Raw genomic sequence first — 20,000 nt, forward strand, 5'->3', positions numbered from 1 at the left:
TTAATATAGACTTTTATTTTTATTATTTATTTATTTATTTATTTATTTATTTATTTATTTATTTATTTATTTTAATATCGATTGTGTTCTGTTTCTTTTAGTCTGGTGTCATCTCAGGTGTCTAACCAAGAGTAATTTCAGTGTCTGTTTTTCCTCTCTCCCACTGGAATTTACTACCTACATTTTCTTCAATATACTGTACTTTCTGCATCTGTGGACCTTCTCTGCCCTCCGTCTTCTTAACCCGGGATGTCTCCGTGCCCTTTTCCTTGTCATGCAGCAATCAGACAGAACTAAGAAGCAGCCGAGAAAAAGTGGAGGAAATCACGACTTAATGCTGATCTGTCATGCTGTTCACTCCTCCACAAGTTCTCATCGGATATGACAGCTGCTAAGCCCTGTTCCTACAACGGAAAGCCAAAAGCTTCTGCACAAGATCCTTACAAGCTCTCCGACATTTTTCCTTCTTTCCTTAACCTCCCTCCTTCACCTTCCTTCCTGAATGCTGATGAATTTAACATCTTGTCTGATGGAAAGATTTAAAAAAGCAGACCTTCACTCCTACACTGACTTCTACAGTACACGACATGTTCAGGTTTACTCTTCTCTTTCTCCAACAACAAAAGAAAAATACCTTATTCTAAACTCCCACCATCTGCCTGTTGGATTGCATCCCTTCCACAAGACCTCTTCCCCTTCATCTCTACTGTCATTAATAGCGGTCTCTCTTTATTACCCAGAGTAACCTCCAACACCCTGATCAGTCGGGCCTCATAGCAGCACCCAGGAATGTGAGAGAGAGATAAAGAGAAAGGGATAGAGAGAGAGAGAGAGAGAGAGAGAGAGAGAGAGAGAGAGAGAGAGAGAGAGAGAGAGAGAGAGAGAGAGAGAGAGAGAGAGATCGGGAGTCTCAGTCTGTCTTTCAGTCAGGGAGCATCAGCAATGCGGTTCAGCAATTGAAATAGATTAGATAGATAGACCGAGCTCCTCACCCTATCTCTGAGGGAGCGCCCAGCCACAGTACGGAGGACACTCATTTTGGCCGCCTGTATCCAGGATCTTGTCCTTTTGGTCATGACGCAAAGCTCGGGAGGAGCTCAGGGTAGAGCCGCTGCTCCTCCACATCGAGAGGAGTCAGCTGAGGTGGCTCGGGCATCTGTGCAGGATGCCTCCTGGACGCCTCCCTGGGGAGGTATTCCGGGCATGTCCAACCGGGACGAGGCCCCGGGGAAGACCTAGGACACGCTGAGGGACTATGTCTCTCGGCTGGCATGGGAATGCCTCCCTCGGGAGGTGTTCCGGGCATGTCCAACCGGGAGGAGGCCCCAGGGAAGACCTAGGACATGCTGGAGGGACTATGTCTCTCGGCTGGCATGAGAATGCCTCCCTCGGGAGGTGTTCCGGGCATGTCCAACCGGGTGGAGGCCCCAGGGAAGACCTAGGACATGCTGGAGGGACTACGTCTCTTGGCTGGCATGGGAATGCCTCCCTCAGGAGGTGTTTCGGGCATGTCCAACCGGGTGGAGGCCCCAGGGAAGACCTAGGACATGCTGGAGGGACTACGTCTCTCGGCTGGCATGGGAAAGCCTCGGTATTCCCCCGGAAGAGCTGGAGGAAGTGTCTGGGGAGAAGGAAGTATGGGCGTCCCTGCTTAGACTGCTGCCCCCGCGAACCGGCCCTGGATAAGCGGTAGAAGATGGATGGATGGATGGATGGATAGATAGATAGATAGATAGATAGATAGATAGATAGATAGATAGATAGATAGATAGATAGATAGATAGATAGATAGATAGATTTATTCTTTACTGGTAAGGTCGGATTCTGTTTGTTGTGCACTAAGGCAGTTGTCTCAGGTGTATAATCAAGAGTAGTTTCAGTCTCTCTGAAGGCTTTTTTCATCAGCACTTTCCTTAATAAACTTTCTGCATCCATGCACCTTCTCTGTCCTCTGTCTTTTAATCCCAGGAAGTCCTCTGTCATCATCACCCAGACTGTCATCATCACTAAGAAGCTCAATGCCAGTAGATCAGTTCGATTTCATCAGCCCATACAGTATTTGTCATGGCAAAGCATAGCACTTGTGTGAAGAGAATGTGTGTGCGAATTGGTTGCTACGAGAAAATCCTACTAACTGCACCAGAATTCGGCGCTGTTTAGTTGGAGCACGCTACCTGAACCGCAGGTGCAATTGCACAAAGGCACAAAATGGCAGTTAACCAAATTCTATACATCCGTCCAAATATCTTCTACTAGAAGTCCGACTAAGCCACCCAGGGGTTTCACCCTAGGAACTATTACAAATATCCCAACAGCGATATTAGGTCACACAAACCAGTTAATATTAAAAAGATGGCAGACAAGAAGCTTTATTTATACACAAAACATCCAATGACAATCTTAAAACAGTTAGGCCACACTGTTAGATGTTACTAATCCCCAGGCGGATACACATACACACACACACACACACACACACACACACACACACACACACACAAAGGCAGCTGACAAAAAGACTAAAGTGTATGCAATATGTAAAATAAAATGCCAAAATACCGGGCTGTGGTCCCCAAGGGGGAGAAGCGATCACTTGCTCATGTAAGTTAGCCACAAGCGCAACACACACAAAAGAAACCAGCACCTGAAAGGGGAGAGAAGATCCTTCCCTCCGTGGGTGCCTCCAGCCACTAAAGCAAAAGAAAGAATATTCGATGAACAAACATACGACTTCAGTCGCAAAAGAAAAACGCTTCAATGAAAGAAAACAAAAATACCCTTGAATATCCATCCATCCATCCTTCTTCTACTGCTTATCCGGGGCCGGGTCGTGGGGGTAGCAGTCTAAGCAGGGATGCCCAGACTTCCTTCTCCCCAGACACTTCCTCCAGCTCTTCCGGGGGAATACCGAGGCGTTCCCAGGCCAGCCGAGAGACATAGTCCCTCCAGCGTGTCCTAGGTCTTCCCCGAAGCTTCTTCCCGGTTGGACATGCCTGGAGCACCTCCCCAGGGAGGCGTCCAGGAGGCATCCGAAACAGATGCCCGAGCCCCAGGAGATATCGATGAAAGAGACGAAAAGGAAGAATCCACACTAAATGTAAACAAGCTCGTAGAACAGACTTAACATAAACGATATGACCATTAATAAGAAAACTCAACCATAAAATAACCTTCACAGGAAGTAAGCAGATTATATTGGGCACTAATCCAAATGGTATGAACACTCCTCAGGAACATGCAAACAATAATATAAATAAAAATAATAATATAATAAATAAAAAAATAATAAAATAAAAATAGGGGGGTGACCACATAAGTGGTTAAATAAAACAAATGGAAAAACGGACAAGTCCCTTCACGAACGGCGATAAGATGACAGCATGATTAAGCCGAGACACTATTAAAGCAACCAGCAGCCCCTAATAGTGTGAGCCAATAGTCCAGGTTGTAAGCGTAACAGGAGATATCGATGAAAGAGACGAAAAGGAGGAATCCAGACTAAATGTAAACAAGCTCGTAGAACAATCTTAAGCTCTAAAACTACTAAAATACTCATCGCCTCCCGATATTACCACCAACACACCCGTCTGCTCTCACGATGACTCGCGGCACTCGTAGAAGCTGCTGTTTAACTGAGGTACGAGAAATCACTCATTACATAAGCAGCTAGGCTACCACCGGCTTAAATAAACAACCCCACATACCTGGAAGTTCAGCAGTTGTTCAGTTCACTACTAGAGCACAGCGAAGGAGAACAAGCCACCCAAAGGGGCAAAAATTCAAGCTAGGATGGCACAAACAGATCACAGAATGTTATACACAAGAAACAATTTGTAAAACTGCTAATTGCTAACTGCACACACCTGCAGCTACTGCCAGCCAAACAAAAGGACAACCCAGATGTGACGCATCCCAGCTATTACCATTTTTAAATCGGGAGTGTACCCTGCTAATTAGGGACCTCCCTAGGGGCCTTGTGACGTCATTTTCCACCCCACATCGCCCAAATCGCTCAAAACCGGCTTAGTTCGTTTGTGCTCGATTTGTGCCCATTTGTGCCGTTAAAAAAAACACTGTACCTGTTGAATATATAATATGAAAATATATTTAAATATTTTAATATATTTATAAAATAAAATATTTTCGGGAACTGTGACGTCATTCTCCACCCCAGTTCGTCTAAATCACACAGAACTGGTGTCGTTCGTTTTGTGCCGGTTTGTGCCGTTGAAATGGACGTCAAGTATATTTCCTCTTCTTAGAAATAGCAAAAACAATTTGGAGCTATGATGTCACTCTGCACCCGGTGCCGTCCAAATCTCTCCAAACCTCTCCAAATCTCTTATGTGTCAGAATACACAGGACACAGTTCAAATAAACTGTTTAAAAGTTACAATGGTTAAGTGGCTTAATTTTTTTTTGCAGCACAAACGTAGCACAAACGAATGGCATAGTTTTGGTGATTATTTCTTTTTATGGGGTGCCGACTTCACAGAGGTTCATTGGGGAACGCAACTGTCAATCACTCATCCAAGTAATTCCGTTGCATCTGCATCATGCAGAGTCTCTACTGGTATCCCACAAGGCTTAATGCCTGGTTTGCTTCTATTCCGCCTCTAAACTCGATCTCTTGCTGAAGTCGTACCTACTTTCTTGGTCAGATCACATACTCATATGGGTTTTCATACCACTACTTCGCTGATGACACTCAACTCAATCCTTTCTTTTTCTCTCTCAGACACTCATGTTTCAGTCATGACCTCATCATAAACGGCAGCTTATCAGCTGAATATGAAGTCCAGCATAATCAACCTGCTGCTTATCCCTGCAAATGCAGGCCTATGTCATAATTCTGGAAAACTCTCAGACCTCCCATTCTGTTACTGCATGCATCGTTGGGGGTACGACGGACAATCGATTGTCCTTGCCCCACATTACTAAGCTGACAAGTTCAAGTCTAGTCTATTTCTATCTACAGAGGCCATTCTCTTCAACCTTTGCAACTAATCCAAAACTTTTCTCCCACACCATCCCATTGACAGGTTCCCTCCTCTGGATTTTTGTAAATGCCCAAATCAGAATTCATATATTGATGCTTGCCTACAAAGTCAAAAAGAGTCCAGCTCCCAGCTTACTTAACACTTTTATCATACCCCACACTGCACCATGCACCCTCTAATCCTCTGGCATTGCTTGGTTGGACCTCCCATCTCTCGGGGTAGAAGAAAGGCATGCATTATGGACCGTTCTGTGTTCTGGCATGTAGGTGGTGAAATGACCAATCTTTATATGTCTGAACAGCTGAGTTACTGTCAGTCTTCAAACAAAGCAGTACTGACTGTAGTACTGTCTGATATGAGTAGGCAAAATACATTAATACACAGCATACTGTATATTACACATGCTAGTCTATGCTAATAATATTGTACAGTAACTATTTTTCCTGTCACTGACTCAACACTAGTTCTACTGCTGCCTAACAACTTAAGCTCTGTAGCAAGATTATTAGTGCCACAGTGGTTTTATTGGATTATCTCTCATGTTGCTATCTAATGCCACCGACTTTGCTGTGGGACCCCACAGCAAGCCATTTGAGTTTTTTCTGTTGGTTACAGCAGTTCTTTATTTATAAAGCAACAGGGAAAGCAGACAGATCACTTTGTTTTGATAAAGCAAGTCCGGTTTCCTCCCCCGGTCCAAAGACATGCATGGTAGGTTGATTGGCATCTCTGGAAAATTGTCCGTAGTGTGTGTGTGTGTGAGTGAATGAGAGTGTGTGTGTGCCCTGTGATGGGTTGGCACTCCGTCTAGGGTGTATCCTGCCTCGATGCCCCATGACGCCTGAGATAGACACAGGCTCCCCGTGACCCGAGAAGTTCGGATAAAGCGGTAGGAAATGAATGTATGAATGAATAATCTGGAGCAATGTATAAACAATTAAGTGAAAACCCATCATTTTTAGGAAAAAGTAAACACTTACAATAATGTAGTGCATACCCCTAAACTATATTTACCCAACTACACTAATTGGTGATCTTTTGTTGAAGCCATTCTTTGCTGATCTGACTGTGTTTGTTGGCTCATTGTCATGCTGAAAGGTAACATTCCTGTTCCTCTGCAGCTTACTAGCAGACACCTTTTAGGTTTTGCACTAAAATCAACTGGTACTTGTAGCGCTTCATGATTCCCTTCAACTTCATGGTTGCACCTGCACCGTGGGTGTGGGTTTTTGCACCAAATATACTTTTGGAATGATGGATTTATTGATGTGAACAATATCTGACACTCTTGGCTTGTATCTGCATAATATTATGCACTGTGTTGGTGCCATGTGATACCTGACTGGATAACTGCATAGATGGATGGTGAACTGTGGTCGTGCTTGTGTGTATATACTGTATATATAGCTCTATAATTGTACTGTGTGTGTGTGTGTGTGTGTGTGTGTGTGTGTGTGTGTGTGTGTGTGTGTGTGTGTGTGTGTGTAGTGGCTTCAGGCTGAGAGCAACCCATCCAACTTGAGTGCAGTGATGGACAGGTTATTTCAGGTCATCCCTGGAGAACAGCACTACATGGATGCTGGACCTTCCCGATGTCGTTCATGCTCGGTGGTAGGAAACTCTGGAAATCTCCTCTCATCCCATTACGGCAAAGCGATCGACTCCAGCGACTTTGTCATCCGGTAAGAGTCATTCCCATGCTCTGATATTTCAGTCTGGTGCAGCAGATCAGGGTAAAAAGATTATCAGCATATCAGATTACGTACAGAGGAAAAGGATGTAAAACGTCAGCATGTAGCGTACAGCTTCCGCTCAGCTTTGGGACTATCACAAAAATAAAATGTTCTCATCTTCAATCTGTTTCACTAAATAATGTAAGATTTGTGAAGTGTGAGTTTCTTATCTCTCATGCTGCAGCGCCATTTCTCCCTAAACCTCTTCCGTGGCTCTCGGATCGTCTATGCCGAACTGCTCGGCGTAGCATTTTTTCCCGTTCCCTGACGTGCAGAATTCCGCTCATCAGCTAATTATGATCAAGTTTAAAAAGCTCGATTTGCTGCATCGGAGCAGGAAAAATAACACTGAATAATTCACTGAAATTGCCTTTTAAGGTGGATTTAAACACTCCCGCTGTATGAGACGTACACACACTCAAGTCAGTAGAAACAGCCAGAAATCCATAACCAAGGTCAAAAAAGCACCGTAAGTCAAAAGCACGGCAGGAAAAAAAATAATATTGATTAAAAATAAATTCAAAAGAAAATGAACGAAAGGTCACACCAGGCTGAGATGATCAACATTTACTCCCGGAGCAAGACGAACTGATTAACAAAGCTGAGCTGATCCTCTTTTCGAGTCAGACCAAGCCAAAATGATCAGTCTTTTGTGGCACAGCAAGTCAAGCTGATGTAGTTTTAGTGCAACACCAAGCTGAGCTGATGGCATTCCAAACCACGTACTTCTCCAATAATAGTGCAGGAATTGACGCTGAAACCGATACACTATCAGTGGCATAGTTTACATCCGTAATAACCTGATAAGAAGTTCAAAGTAAAAGAATGTTCTCACAGTCCTGTTTTTTTTATCAGGTCTGGAGCTATTTCCTGTTCATGTAGGCCATATTTGATCATGCTTATCCTTCACCCTCTGGATTTAGTGTTTTCCTGCTCAGCTCTTCCTGAGTTGCTTGAGTTCTAGAGCAGGAGTGTCACTCAGACAGGGTCGTCCTGGACCAGGGCTGGGAACCATGATGTATTTTAATAATATTAGCATGATTTATTTAATTATTCAGATTTCAAAATAGCTGGGCACGGTGGCTTAGTGGTTAGCACGTTCACCTCACACCTCCGGGGTTGGGGGTTCGATTCCCGTCTCAGCCTTGTGTGTGTGTGGAGTTTGCATGTTCTCCCCGTGCCTCGGGGGTTTCCTCCGGGTACTCCGGTTTCCTCCCCCGGTCCAAAGACATGCATGGTAGGTTGATTGGCATCTCTGGAAAATTGTCCGTAGTGTGTGTGTGAGTGAATGAATGAGAGTGTGTGTGTGTGCCCTGTGATGGGTTGGCACTCTGTCCAGGGTGTATCCTGCCTCGATGCCCGATGACGCCTGAGATAGGCATGAATGAATGAATGAATGAATGAATATTTCAAAATAATTCTCCATTCCAAAAAAACACCAGGAAATGTTTTAGTCTTGGTCTTTGATGAACTGGGATGATTCAGTAAAGTGGAGGAGCTTCAGTGAGTTTGATTTGATGTCATTTCAACCATGTAGAGTTTGTACAGAACGGTGTGTGTGAAGAACAATCTCCGGCCTGGAGTTCCTCACGTCTCAGGTTCTGTCTGAAACAATAAATGTCCTTTCTATTTTCTGGCTGAAGGTATTTGCGTATTGTCAACATTTACAGTTAGTCAGAGAAACGAGCAGCTGGTTGGTTCTATTTTTATTTCAGTTAACAAAAAAGTCCTTCGTTACCCACAATGCTGTTCGTTGAGCTGCTGATTAGACTGCCGTTGGGTTTAGAGCTCACTTCATCTCCACATAAAAAGAGCAGCACTTTCATCCTTTCATCGGTGCAGCTCACCTCTCGCCTCCTCGTCTCCACACTCATGCTAACACTGCCGTCGGTTTCATCACGCTAGTCGTCTTGTATGTAGCTCGCTAACCGGTTGAGATATCGCTGTAGGTGCAGTGCATCCTGGGTGTCTCTTCTGCCTCGGTGTGTCTTCACTGTACTCTTTTAATCCTGGACTTTCCATGATTATAATCTTGAACATTGTTGGATTTTTTTTTTAGCAAGCACTAGCGAAGAAAACTGATATTAGCATAGAATAAATTGTAACAAGAAACTTCACGATATAAGAGAAGGAAGTGAGCCAGAATTTGAGTTACCGGAGTTATTTTATCCATCTATTGATACATTTCATGCTGTATATCATTTGCTTTTCATTTCCTACTCCTACAAGTTGTACTAATTATTATTATTAGTGGTAGTAGCAGCAGTAGTAGTAGTACTCGTAGTATTAGTATAATATTATTCATCGTTACAGTGACAGATTGCTTTTTCTAATTCGGCAGACGGATCGATTGTAGAGAAACTATTCCACGCTTTTTGTTTCCGCAATAACAAAAGAATTCAATATCTTGGAAAAACAGAATGGAACCAGGCGAAGTGGCCCGCTGTGTTATTTCCTGTCATGTCTCTGCGCTAGTCTGTGTGACGTGATTGAAAAAAAAAAAAAAACGCACGATTTACAGCCGAGTTCACTTTGAATCAGCGTCCCTGCTGAAGAAACGAGGAGACGAACCAAGACGGCGGTGTGAAGAGCTTCGCTTCACAGAGTGAAAGTAGGAGTCGTTTATAAGAGCCGAGTCGTTCATTAGGAGTCGTTTATTAGAGACAGAGCTGTTTATTAGAGCTGATTAACGCTCTATAAAATGATTTTGTCTTTGCTCATAGAGATTTAATTTTCTAACGCTTTCATGTTGTTTTTCAAAGAAAAAAGAAGCCGAGCGGCCGCGCAGCTCTCCGTTCGTCGTGCGGCGAGTTTGATTCGAACGATTAACATCCTGCTGTTTCTGCCATCAGCTGTTTATTTCAGTCCCAAAATGTCTCGTTTATTTCAGCAGCTCGAATAAAAAAAAGAAATAAAAATAAAATCTCATTTATAATATCTTAAAAGTAGTGCTATTAACACACAGTTAGCGCTAGCAGGTCACACCAGGAGGTTAGTGCTAACTAGCTAGAGTTCACACTTGAGTTCAATGCTATCATTTGTCATTATTACTTATTTAGTACAAACAAAACTTCGGCCTGCTTTACAGAGGATTTTTACAGAACAGTTATCGATCATTGGAACACGAGCTTACTGCTAGCTAGCATGTTACCCTAGGAGATTCATGCTAGCTAGCTAAAATCAAGAGATTAGTTACAGTAAGACATTATGGAGTTCTCCAGGACATGTATAAAACTTGCTGACAAACGAGCTAGCCAGCAACGAGCTTTAGCATGTGAGGCTAATGCTATCTAGGTGGAATGAATAGATAAGGCTAGGACAGGAGGACATTATTACTAACTAGGTAGAGTTAACACAGGAGATAAAGAGTTTCCATTGACCGTTATTGCTAACTAGTGTTAGTGTTAATGCTAGAAAAAAATCAACTAGTTAGCCGGAGTCACCTCAGGATAAGAGGTTTGGTTTATAATCAAAGCTAAGCGGGATTATGAATTAAAAAATGTGTGTGTGTGTGTGTGTGTGTGTGTGTGTGTGTGTGTGTGTGTGTGTGTGTGTGTGTCTACAGGATAAACCAGGCTCCGACACATGGCTTTGAGCGTGATGTGGGCTACAGAACCACGCACCATGTGATGTATCCTGAAAGTGCCATGGACCTGCAGAACGTCAGCACCAACCTACTGCTTGTCCCGTTTAAGGTCCTTGACCTGGAGTGGCTCGTCAGCGCTCTGACCTCTGGACACATCGACTTGTGAGTCCTGCACATGTCTGACAGACCAACAAACACCTGCTGCAGCATATCAACCACCACCATCCAGATTTTAACTCCTTTATGTGGAGCGTCTACTGCACAGGTCCCAGGGATAGAGCCGTTACTATAGTAACAGTAATATGTTCATTCATGATAATTAGCACCTTCTGATCAATAAGGATCCAGAATACAATAGAGCTGTGCTGGAATGCTTATTAATTAAAACATGTGTGTGAAAATGTTATGGGTTAAAGACATTCTCTCTCTCTCTCTCTCTCTCTCTCTCTCTCTCTCTCTCTCTCTCTCTCTCTCTCAGCACCTATATGCCCGTCAAAAAGCGGATCACAGCTAACAGACAGAATGTGAGCTTTTTTGCATTTTTTACACTATCATTTGCACTTTTCTCTCAGATCCTATGTCTCACATAGCTCTGTGTGTGTGTGTGTGTGTGTGTGTGTGTGTGTGTGTGTGTGTGTGTGTGTGTGTGTGTGTGTGTGTGTGTGTGTGTGTGTGTGAGGGCAGGTGTTGGTGTATAACCCCACGTTTATGAAGTACGTGTATGAGGTGTGGTTGGAGAGTCACGGCCGTTATCCATCCACCGGCTTCCTGTCGCTTGTCCTCGCTCTGCACATCTGTGACCAGGTACTGCCCTCTAGCGGCTGCACTGCTCACTTACACTGTTATCTCACTTTACTCCCTAGACATCGCTTTATTCTCTTCTTTTCTTTCCAATACATGTTTTTTTTCCCTTTTTTCCTTATTATCTATTGTTTGTCCTTTATATATTTTTTATGTTTCTTTGTATTGCTGTAGTTTTTTTATAACCATTTACATTGAATTTATTTTTCCACTAAATATTTATTTAATTAATTAGCAATTTAATAAGTAATTATTTAATTAAGTAATTAATTAATTATTTATGTAAACCTTTAGTTTGTTTTGTTCCTTGATTTTTATTTTTCATATATTTAATTTCTTTATTTTTCTTTATCTTTTTTTTTTTATTATAAAACTTCTTGTGGAGTCTGACAACATTGCATAGCATGAGATTATACAGAGCAGTGTGTGTGTGTGTGTGTGTGTGTGTGTGTGTGTGTGTGTGTGTGTGTGTGTGTGTGTGTGTGTGTGTGTGTGCATGACTAACAAAGTCAAGTCAAGAAGTATTTATTTTCATTTCAACCATATATCTTAAAGTGACGTGACATACGGCTACTCAGTGACCCATACTCAGAATTTGTTCTCTGCATTTGACCCATCCAAAGTGCACACACACAGCAGTGAACACACACACACACACACCATGAACACACACCCGGAGCATTGGGCAGCCATTAATGGGGAGCAGTTGGGGGGTTCGGTGCCTTGCTCAAGGGCACCTCAGTCGTGGCCGGCCCGAGACTCAAACCCACAACCTTAGGATTACGAGTCAGACTCTCTAACCATTAGGCCACGACCTGCCCCCAATCCATTACTGACAACCACATATCACGTACACGCTGAAATGAGACAATGTCCAGGACCATACTGCTGCATTAAACTGGTTCTGGTTGTTGAGGAGTCTGATGGTTTAACTGGGAGACAGAGGGAGATGTTCAGGCCCAGCAGGCTCACAATCTGCAGATCAGTAATAGAGTTCACTTCTAAACTGAAGAAGACCATTACAAAGTCCATCAGTCCTGTTAGCTCTGAATACCAGCTCGCTTCTCTCTGCCTTCTGTATGACACACTTTCAGCTTGCGTCTTGTTTTTTTCTTCTTCAGGTGAATCTTTTTGGATTCGGAGCTGATGGGGAGGGAAACTGGCACCACTACTGGGAGGAGAACTTGGTGAATAGCGCCTTCAAAGAGACGGGCGTCCATGACGCAGAGTTCGAGTACAACATCACGGAGCTACTGGCTCAGAAAGGCAAAATCAGACTGTTTAAAGGCATCTAGTCTACGTCCAGCTGGGGCGAGTAGTTAGAGATGCACGTGAAGGACTGAAACTCACAACCTCTTAAACATTAACAGATGGTCTTCAGCGTCACTTTTTTATTTTGTCACTTCTTCAGACTTTAGAGTAGTCACCAAAGACTTTTTTTTTAATAAACTCATGGTTCTCTGGAATTCTGTTTTTATTTTTTTTATTTTTTTTATTTTTTTATTTGTTGATCAAAATGTATTATTTACTTCCTGGTTTTCTGGATGCATAGTTTATCACGTTAGTCATTTCCTGGTTCTCAGATTTTAGTGGTCAGAAAACTTGCAATTTGACGGACCGGATTTGCGGAAGTCCTGGGATAGATGCGGGATCAGCCGTGACCCTGAGCAAGATAGAGCACTTATCGAGGTGAATGAATGTAATAATTCTTCTATACATTTCTGTTTGATTTATTTTAATCGATTCCTCGTTCTCTGGATTTGGAGTTTTATACAGTACATTTTTATTTGGTTCCTGCTTCTCCACCCATCCTTTTCTCTCTCTCCGTCTCCATCTGTCAATTTGCGAAGGATCATGACTGAGATCAGGTCATAGATCAGAACACGACACATCACTAGTCTCAGCCTCAGAGGCTCCGCCCATGTCCTGCGTCACAGTCATGCAGGTTGCAATTTGATTGGCTGTAATATGTTTCCATCACAGTGAAATCAGTGAATCGGTGTGCTTTCACAATAAGGATGTAGTCACTGTATAAAAATAAATAATTACAAATGTAAAAAAAGCTTAAAAACTTGAGGTCAGAAAAGGGCAGAGAGAGAGAGAGAGAGAGAGAGAGAGAGAGAGAGAGAGAGAGAGAGAGAGAGAGATGTTTTGAGTATGATAAAGTACAGTATAGTGTTCAGACTCCTCTCTTCCTAAGTGCCTTCAGTAACACTGTGTTTTATGAATCTCACTTTTTAAATGTACTACATGATGAAGTATTGGATAAAAATAAGCTTTGTTAGAATGTACGCTCTTTAACTTTCCACCTTTGTATACAGAATGAAATAAAGGGATGCTGCTGTAATGCTGTCCTTGTTGTCTGTTGAGAAACCTTCCAGTAACCGATCAGAAATAACACACACTGTACACGGGACAAAGACAGACATTTAGTCAGCAACGGAACTTCTGCAAGCCGACCAAAAGAACGTGTAATAAAGTGCATGAATTATTGCTGCAGGTCCTTTTCCACTGATAAAGCAGCAATACGTTGACCTTATATGGCAGGGACAGCGATAACTCTAATTACTGTTAATGGTTTTTATCTTTATTCTTCTCCTTATTAATTATGTAATGAAAAAGTCTTCCAATGAAGTCCAGAAGCCCTAAAATCAGAGTGAAGGTTTTTATCTAAAAAAAAAAAATGACCACAGATCTGTTTGTAGAACATCTCAGAGAAAGTCTGTGTCTTCATCGGGAGGAGTTTAAAAGATGAACACATTTTGTTTTTTGTACATCAGCACAATTCTGCAAGGATTTAAAAAAAACAATAAAGAAAACGATAAGACGTTGTTCATGCATTGAACACTAGGTGTCGCGATTACGTAAAATATCGAAACTTCAGCACTGTTTCAGGTTCACGAGCGCCTCTCTGTGTTTACAATAGAAATCACACAATCTGGGAAGCAATAAAAAGAAGCTAATTAATCAATGCATCAATTAATTCGTCAATTATTCAAGTAATTAATTTGAATATCATTTATTTATTACTGAGATATTATGGTGTTTATTGTAAGTGTTTGTTAACTTTTTGGACCCCTTTATCATTTGTAATGTTGCTCCCATATAAAACAGTTCAGCTCAAGCCCAGACGGTCATAATTGAGGACAATGTCCCATCCAGAGATGAGCTGTTTCGTGTTGAGGTTTTGTTCAAACCGACCATCGAAAATACCATCTCTAATGAATATGTTTTTTTTTAATTGGTTGCTGCATTAAATCTTATCCAGATACAATAGTGCTATGTTCTGATTGGCTGTTGTGTAGCCTCTTTTTTTGATTGGCTGATAAGTGTCAGGCTCGACTAAGAACTCCAAGGGAGACGCGTTTGATTCCTGCCCGGTTCCATAGTGACAGCGGTGCGGACAGAGACATTTTGGGCGCTGCGGCTTATTAAATATATGAATAAATAGTCAAAAAGTTTTTCTGCGTGAGAAATACGATGTGTGGCGGGAGAGCGTGAGAAAAGACCCAAATGCGTGACTGTCACTCTCAATGCGTGATATCTGAGAGCCCTGATGTTACACAGTGTTGAAATACAGTTACAGCAATAGTGCCTTGAGGCAAGGAAGTCTAAAGTCTTATACTGTTCCTAAAATGTAATCACAACAAGAGCTCATGCATTATTACATGTCTTTATTTCTTGTTTTCGATTTAATTTTCTCGTGATCTCGGCATAGGAACATGTTCCAGAGGCAGCAGAAGCACAATGATCAGTGGCCCAGACTGAAACAGCTCTGTCTGTCAGTGATCGCCATCTTCCACATGTCCGAGTGTCCGACACTTAAGAAGGAGGCTGTTAGGTGATGTGAATTTATGATGGAGATTTTATACGCTAATGAGCAAATACACCAGAAACATTCACAAGGCACGAGGTTTTTCTCACGATACAATGACGTCATAAAAATGTTAATTAAATTAAATCTAGATCATGGGAACACGGCTCGTTATGTCGAGCTCACTATAAAATGTCATGAAGAAAAAATTTAATAATGAACGGCCTCTTAGGACTTCTGTACAATTCAGATGTACAGTACGTTGCTAACGAATTCATAAATATAATTTTCCCAAAACACTACGAGATTACATTATTAATGCATTAATGCATGTTTTTTGGTTGGTTCTTTGGTTGTTGTTTTTTTAGAAGGCCCTTGAACAGGGAAAAACCAAGAGATTAGTTTACTGGTTGATGCTGCAGAAGAGCCAATGGGGCACTTTAATGAAATTCATTCATTCATTCATTTTCTACCGCTTATCCGAACTTCTCGGGTCACGGGGAGCCTGTGCCTATCTCAGGCGTCATCGGGCATCGAGGCAGGATACACCATGGACGGAGTGCCAACCCATCACAGGGCACACACACACACTCATTCACTCACACACTCACACACTACGGACAATTTTCCAGAGATGCCAATCAACCTACCATGCATGTCTTTGGACCGGGGAAGAAACCGGAGTACCCGGAGGAAACCCCTGAGGCACGGGGAGAACATGCAAACTCCACACACACAAGGAGGAGGTGGGAATCGAACCCCCAACCCTGGAGGTGTGAGGCGAACGTGCTAACCACTAAGCCACCGTGCCTCCTTGAAATGAAATGAAATGAAATGAATAAAATGTAATAAATGAATAATAGGAGTCGGTGGGTGAACGTGGCCTATGGAGTGTGAGAGATGTGCAGGGTGAGATTGGTAGTAAGATTGTGACATCTGTACACACTCCTCTTTCTCCTCTGATTCATCCTACATGATTGAAAGAGTGAAGGGAGCGCTGGTGAAATTCGATATTGATGACTTGCAGATATGGATGCACCAGCAGTGTGTTTCTTCACAGCACAAGTAAATGACCCATCACCACCTCCCTAATGGAAGAGTAACTACTGAAATCAGAGGAATGCAAAAGCAGGCAGTGGATTTTTATTCTGCTCTATATAGAGATGCACTGAGTTATTGATTCAATGACTTCTAGAGCCGGATGTGGAATCTGCGGCTGATCTGGACACCAAAATAACTCTAGATAAGCTGACTGGTGATAGTGATTAAAATGGTGAGAAAGACCACCAATTCTAACATGGCTGGCTTTTGGATTTGGTAATAACTTTTTGGGTAAAACTGTTTGTACAACGATCGCTTTTCAGGTCAGATTTATTTCAAACCATTGCTGGCTTTCCTTCAGGGGAAGCTAGAAGGTTTTCAAGTTCCAGTGATCTTGCAGGAGAAATTGTGCTCTCTGCTTATGTAGATGACGTCATATGCCTCTTTTCCACCAGAAAGAACCGGGTGCTGGTTCAGAGCTAGTGCTGGTGCTGGTTCGAAGTTGGTTCCAATGGCGAACCTTCTAAGCACCGGTTTGCCTTTCCATCGGTTAGAGAGCATCACAGAGCCGAGTGTGACGTCACTGTATACGTGTCACGTTACACAGCAATGTTAGCGCAGCAGCGGAAAACACAAAAACAACAACAATGGCGGATGTTGCTTACTGTTAATGCTCATGGCTTTGTGAACCTACATTAACACCCAAACGCGGCGAATCCGACGTGTACGTGCAGCTCCGTGTAATCTGTATAAACGGAGGTTGTGATGGAGAAAGTACATAAAGTTATTTTATCATTAACACAGAAAAAAAATTAGCATTAGCATGTAGCTACCTACTATCATGTGTGCTGATAATGTATCATATCGCGGTAAAGTAAAAGTGTATTAAACATTAGTAAACTTAAGGTACATTATCAAATGCGCTAACAGTAGCCCCGCCCACAGCCCCGCCCACAGCTCCTGACACAAGCGGTACTTAAGTCTAGACCAGCAACGTTTTGGTGCTATTTAAGAACCACTTTTCCTGGTTCAGAGCCAGTGCTTTGGCGGTCGAAACAGAAAGAACTGGTTCTAAATTAGGCTCCGAACCTGCACTCAAACTGCCTCGGGGGGAAAGGGGCATTAGTGATTATTAACAACAGCAGGGACATCAAAGTTTTATCTTGAAATCTACCAGAAGGATTCTTCTTCTAATAAAATAAACAGGTAAAGGAGCAAGGATTTATGGGCAGGACAAGTTATGACAGAGGGGGCTTCCACTTCTAACTGGGTCTAAATGTACTGGGTCAGAAGAGTTTAGAAAACAGAACTGGAACTGCGTAGTGAAGAGTATGTGCACCAAATTGTCTCATTGGAAATGGGTGCTATCGCCACTATCCTACAGAGGAAGAGTAACTTGGATGACTCCATGCTCTGGCATAAACTCAATGCGCTACAACCACCACACCTTTTGCCCCTTTTCCAACGGGAAAGAACTGGGTGCTGGTTCAGAGCTAGTGCTGGTGCTGGTTCAGAGTTGGTTCCACTGGAGAACCTTCTAAGAACCGGTTTGCCTTTCCATCGGTTAGAGAGCGTCACAGAGCCGAGTGTGACGTCACTGTATACGTGTCACGTTACATAGCAACGTTAGCGCAGCAGCGACAAACACAAACACAACAACAATGGCGGATGGTGCTTTACTGTTAATGCTCATGGCTTTGCGAACCTACATTAACACCCAAACGTGGTGAATCTGACGTGTACGTGCAGCTCTGTGTAATCTGTATAAACGGAGGTTGTACAGGTTCAGAGCCGGTTTCTTTGGCGGTCGAAACAGAAAGTAATGGTTCTAAATTAGGTTCCGAACCAGCACTCAAACTGCCTCGGTGGAAAAGGGGCATTGGTGACCTTCTTTTCGTCAGTCCGGCACTAAAATAATTCGCCTGTACTATACTTTCAACTACAAGAAGGGGGACAAGAGCTACAAGCTGCACAGAGGTTGCTGTAAAATAAGTCCATTACTTAGGAACTTATGCCTCTTTTCCACCGGAAAGAACCGGGTGCTGGTTCAGAGCTAGTGCTGGTGCTGGTTCAAAGTTGGTTCCACTGGCGAACCTTCTAAGCACCGGTTTGACTTTCCACCGGCTAGAGAGCATCACAGAGCCGAGTGTGACGTCACTGTATATGTGTCACGTGTCCCAGCAACGTTAGCGCAGCAGCGACAAACACAAACACAACAATAACAGTGCCGGATGTTGCTCATGGCTTTGTGAACCTACATCAACATCCAAACGCGGCGAATAAAACGTGTACATGCAGCTCCGTGTAATCTGTATAAACGGAGGTTGTGATGGAGAAAGTACATAATGTTCTTTTATCGTTAACACAGAAAAAAATTAGCCTTAGCATGTAGCTACCTACTATCATGTGTGCTGATAACTGATCATATTGCAGTAAAGTAAAAGTGTATTAAACATTAGTATACTTAAGGTACTTAAGCGGTTCTTAAGTCTAGACCAGCAACGTTTTGGTGCTACTTAAGAACCACTTTTCCTGGTTCGGAGCCGGTGCTTTATGGGGTCAGAATTGTTTCGTTATTCTGAATAAATACACTATGATCCACAAATAAATCTAAAGAGTTTCACAAATATTTTTACAAATTTCACAAAAAGAAATGAAATTCACAAATAAATAAAATGGGATTTGCAAATAAAAAAAATATTTATAAATTGTATTTATTTGCGAATTGCTTCCTGCTCATTTGTGAATCGCGTTCTGTGCATTTGTGGATTTGAAACATTTCTAACGTCAAGACGTGCACAAGAATCCACAAACAGGTGACTCCGCCCACCGTCTACTCCAGCCAATCGGACAATGGTCTCGTGGCGCTGACCAATCGTGGCACGGTCTACCTCAAACCAATCACGTTCTGATTTACTCGCACTATCACAGTGTAATATGTGCTGCAAAATACGATTAAAAAAAAAACAAATAAAAAACATTAGTCGCAGATTCGAGCCCAATCTGGTAACCCTGTATGGACTGTAGCAGCACTAAGGGTTAGTTCAATTCTGCTTTCTTTGGAAATGATTTCAGCATCATCAATGTGTCCAGTGGTGGTGTGAAGAGCGAGTAAATCAGAACGTGATTGGCTGGAGTAGACGGTGGGCGGAGTCACCTATTTGTGGATTCTTGTGCACGTCTTGACGTTAGAAATGTTTCAAATCCACAAATGCACAGAACGTGATTCACAAATGAGAAGGAAGCAATTCGCAAATAAATACAATTTATAAATATTTTTTTTATTTGCAAATCCCATTTTATTTATTTGTGAATTTCATTTCTTTTTGTGAAATTTGTAAAAATATTTGTGAAACTCTTTATATTTATTTGTGGATCATAGTGTATTTATTCAGAATAAAGAAACAATTCTGACCCCATAGTGCTTTGGCGTTCGAAACAGAAAGAACTGGTTCTAAATTAGGCTCCGAACCTGCACTCTAACTGCCTCGGGGGAAAGGGGGCATTAGTGCAATCTCACTCTTAAGAACAGCTGGCAGAACGGGACTTGACAAACATCTGTTTTTAATGAAACCACAAGAGACTGAACTAGTGGGATTAACCCTGTTTTATATGTCAATGTTGGAGGCTTAGAAGGATCTGTCCTACCTGCTCTCGCTACGTGACTCACTTGCTGGGGTGTGGTTACTGGCAGAGCCTCTGTTTTTGAAGTGTTTTTTTTTACTTCAAAGATTATGTTGTTCCATTGCAAAAGACACCAGTTTGGTATTGAGTAAAAAAAACTGGTATCAGGTATAACCAACTCATACTGCCACCCGACCATAGAGCTGTTTTAAAGGACCCATATATCTGTGCACAATGGAGGGATTTAGTTTTATGTGACATCCCTGACTTTTTACAAAAGTCAAGGAAAAAAGCTCTGTATATAACCTGTGTGAAAATCTGTCATATACAGCTTCTGAAAGAATTTTCATCAACTAGGTGGCTGGAGGTCTTTGGCACTGACTCCTCCCCTAAATGCTGTT

At 42.4% G+C, this 20,000-nt stretch overlaps 1 protein-coding gene across 4 annotated transcripts in view; it reads left to right on the forward strand.

The window, feature by feature from the left end:
- The window catches only part of LOC113656608 (CMP-N-acetylneuraminate-beta-galactosamide-alpha-2,3-sialyltransferase 1-like), a 49,901-nt gene extending 36,434 nt beyond the window's left edge, over positions 1–13,467 (forward strand). For all 4 annotated transcript variants that reach the window (XM_047820129.1, XM_047820127.1, XM_047820130.1 and 1 more), the window contains 5 exons: positions 6,489–6,682; positions 10,299–10,481; positions 10,798–10,843; positions 11,004–11,123; positions 12,242–13,467. In XM_047820129.1, the coding sequence (XP_047676085.1) occupies positions 6,489–6,682; positions 10,299–10,481; positions 10,798–10,843; positions 11,004–11,123; positions 12,242–12,415 (717 nt within the window). In that variant the 3' untranslated portion in view covers positions 12,416–13,467. The remainder of the gene's footprint in view (positions 1–6,488; positions 6,683–10,298; positions 10,482–10,797; positions 10,844–11,003; positions 11,124–12,241) is intronic.
- Positions 13,468–20,000: the final 6,533 nt, after the last annotated feature.

Source organism: Tachysurus fulvidraco, chromosome 10 (assembly GCF_022655615.1).
Source record: "Tachysurus fulvidraco isolate hzauxx_2018 chromosome 10, HZAU_PFXX_2.0, whole genome shotgun sequence".
Classification (NCBI taxonomy): Eukaryota; Metazoa; Chordata; class Actinopteri; order Siluriformes; family Bagridae; genus Tachysurus; species Tachysurus fulvidraco.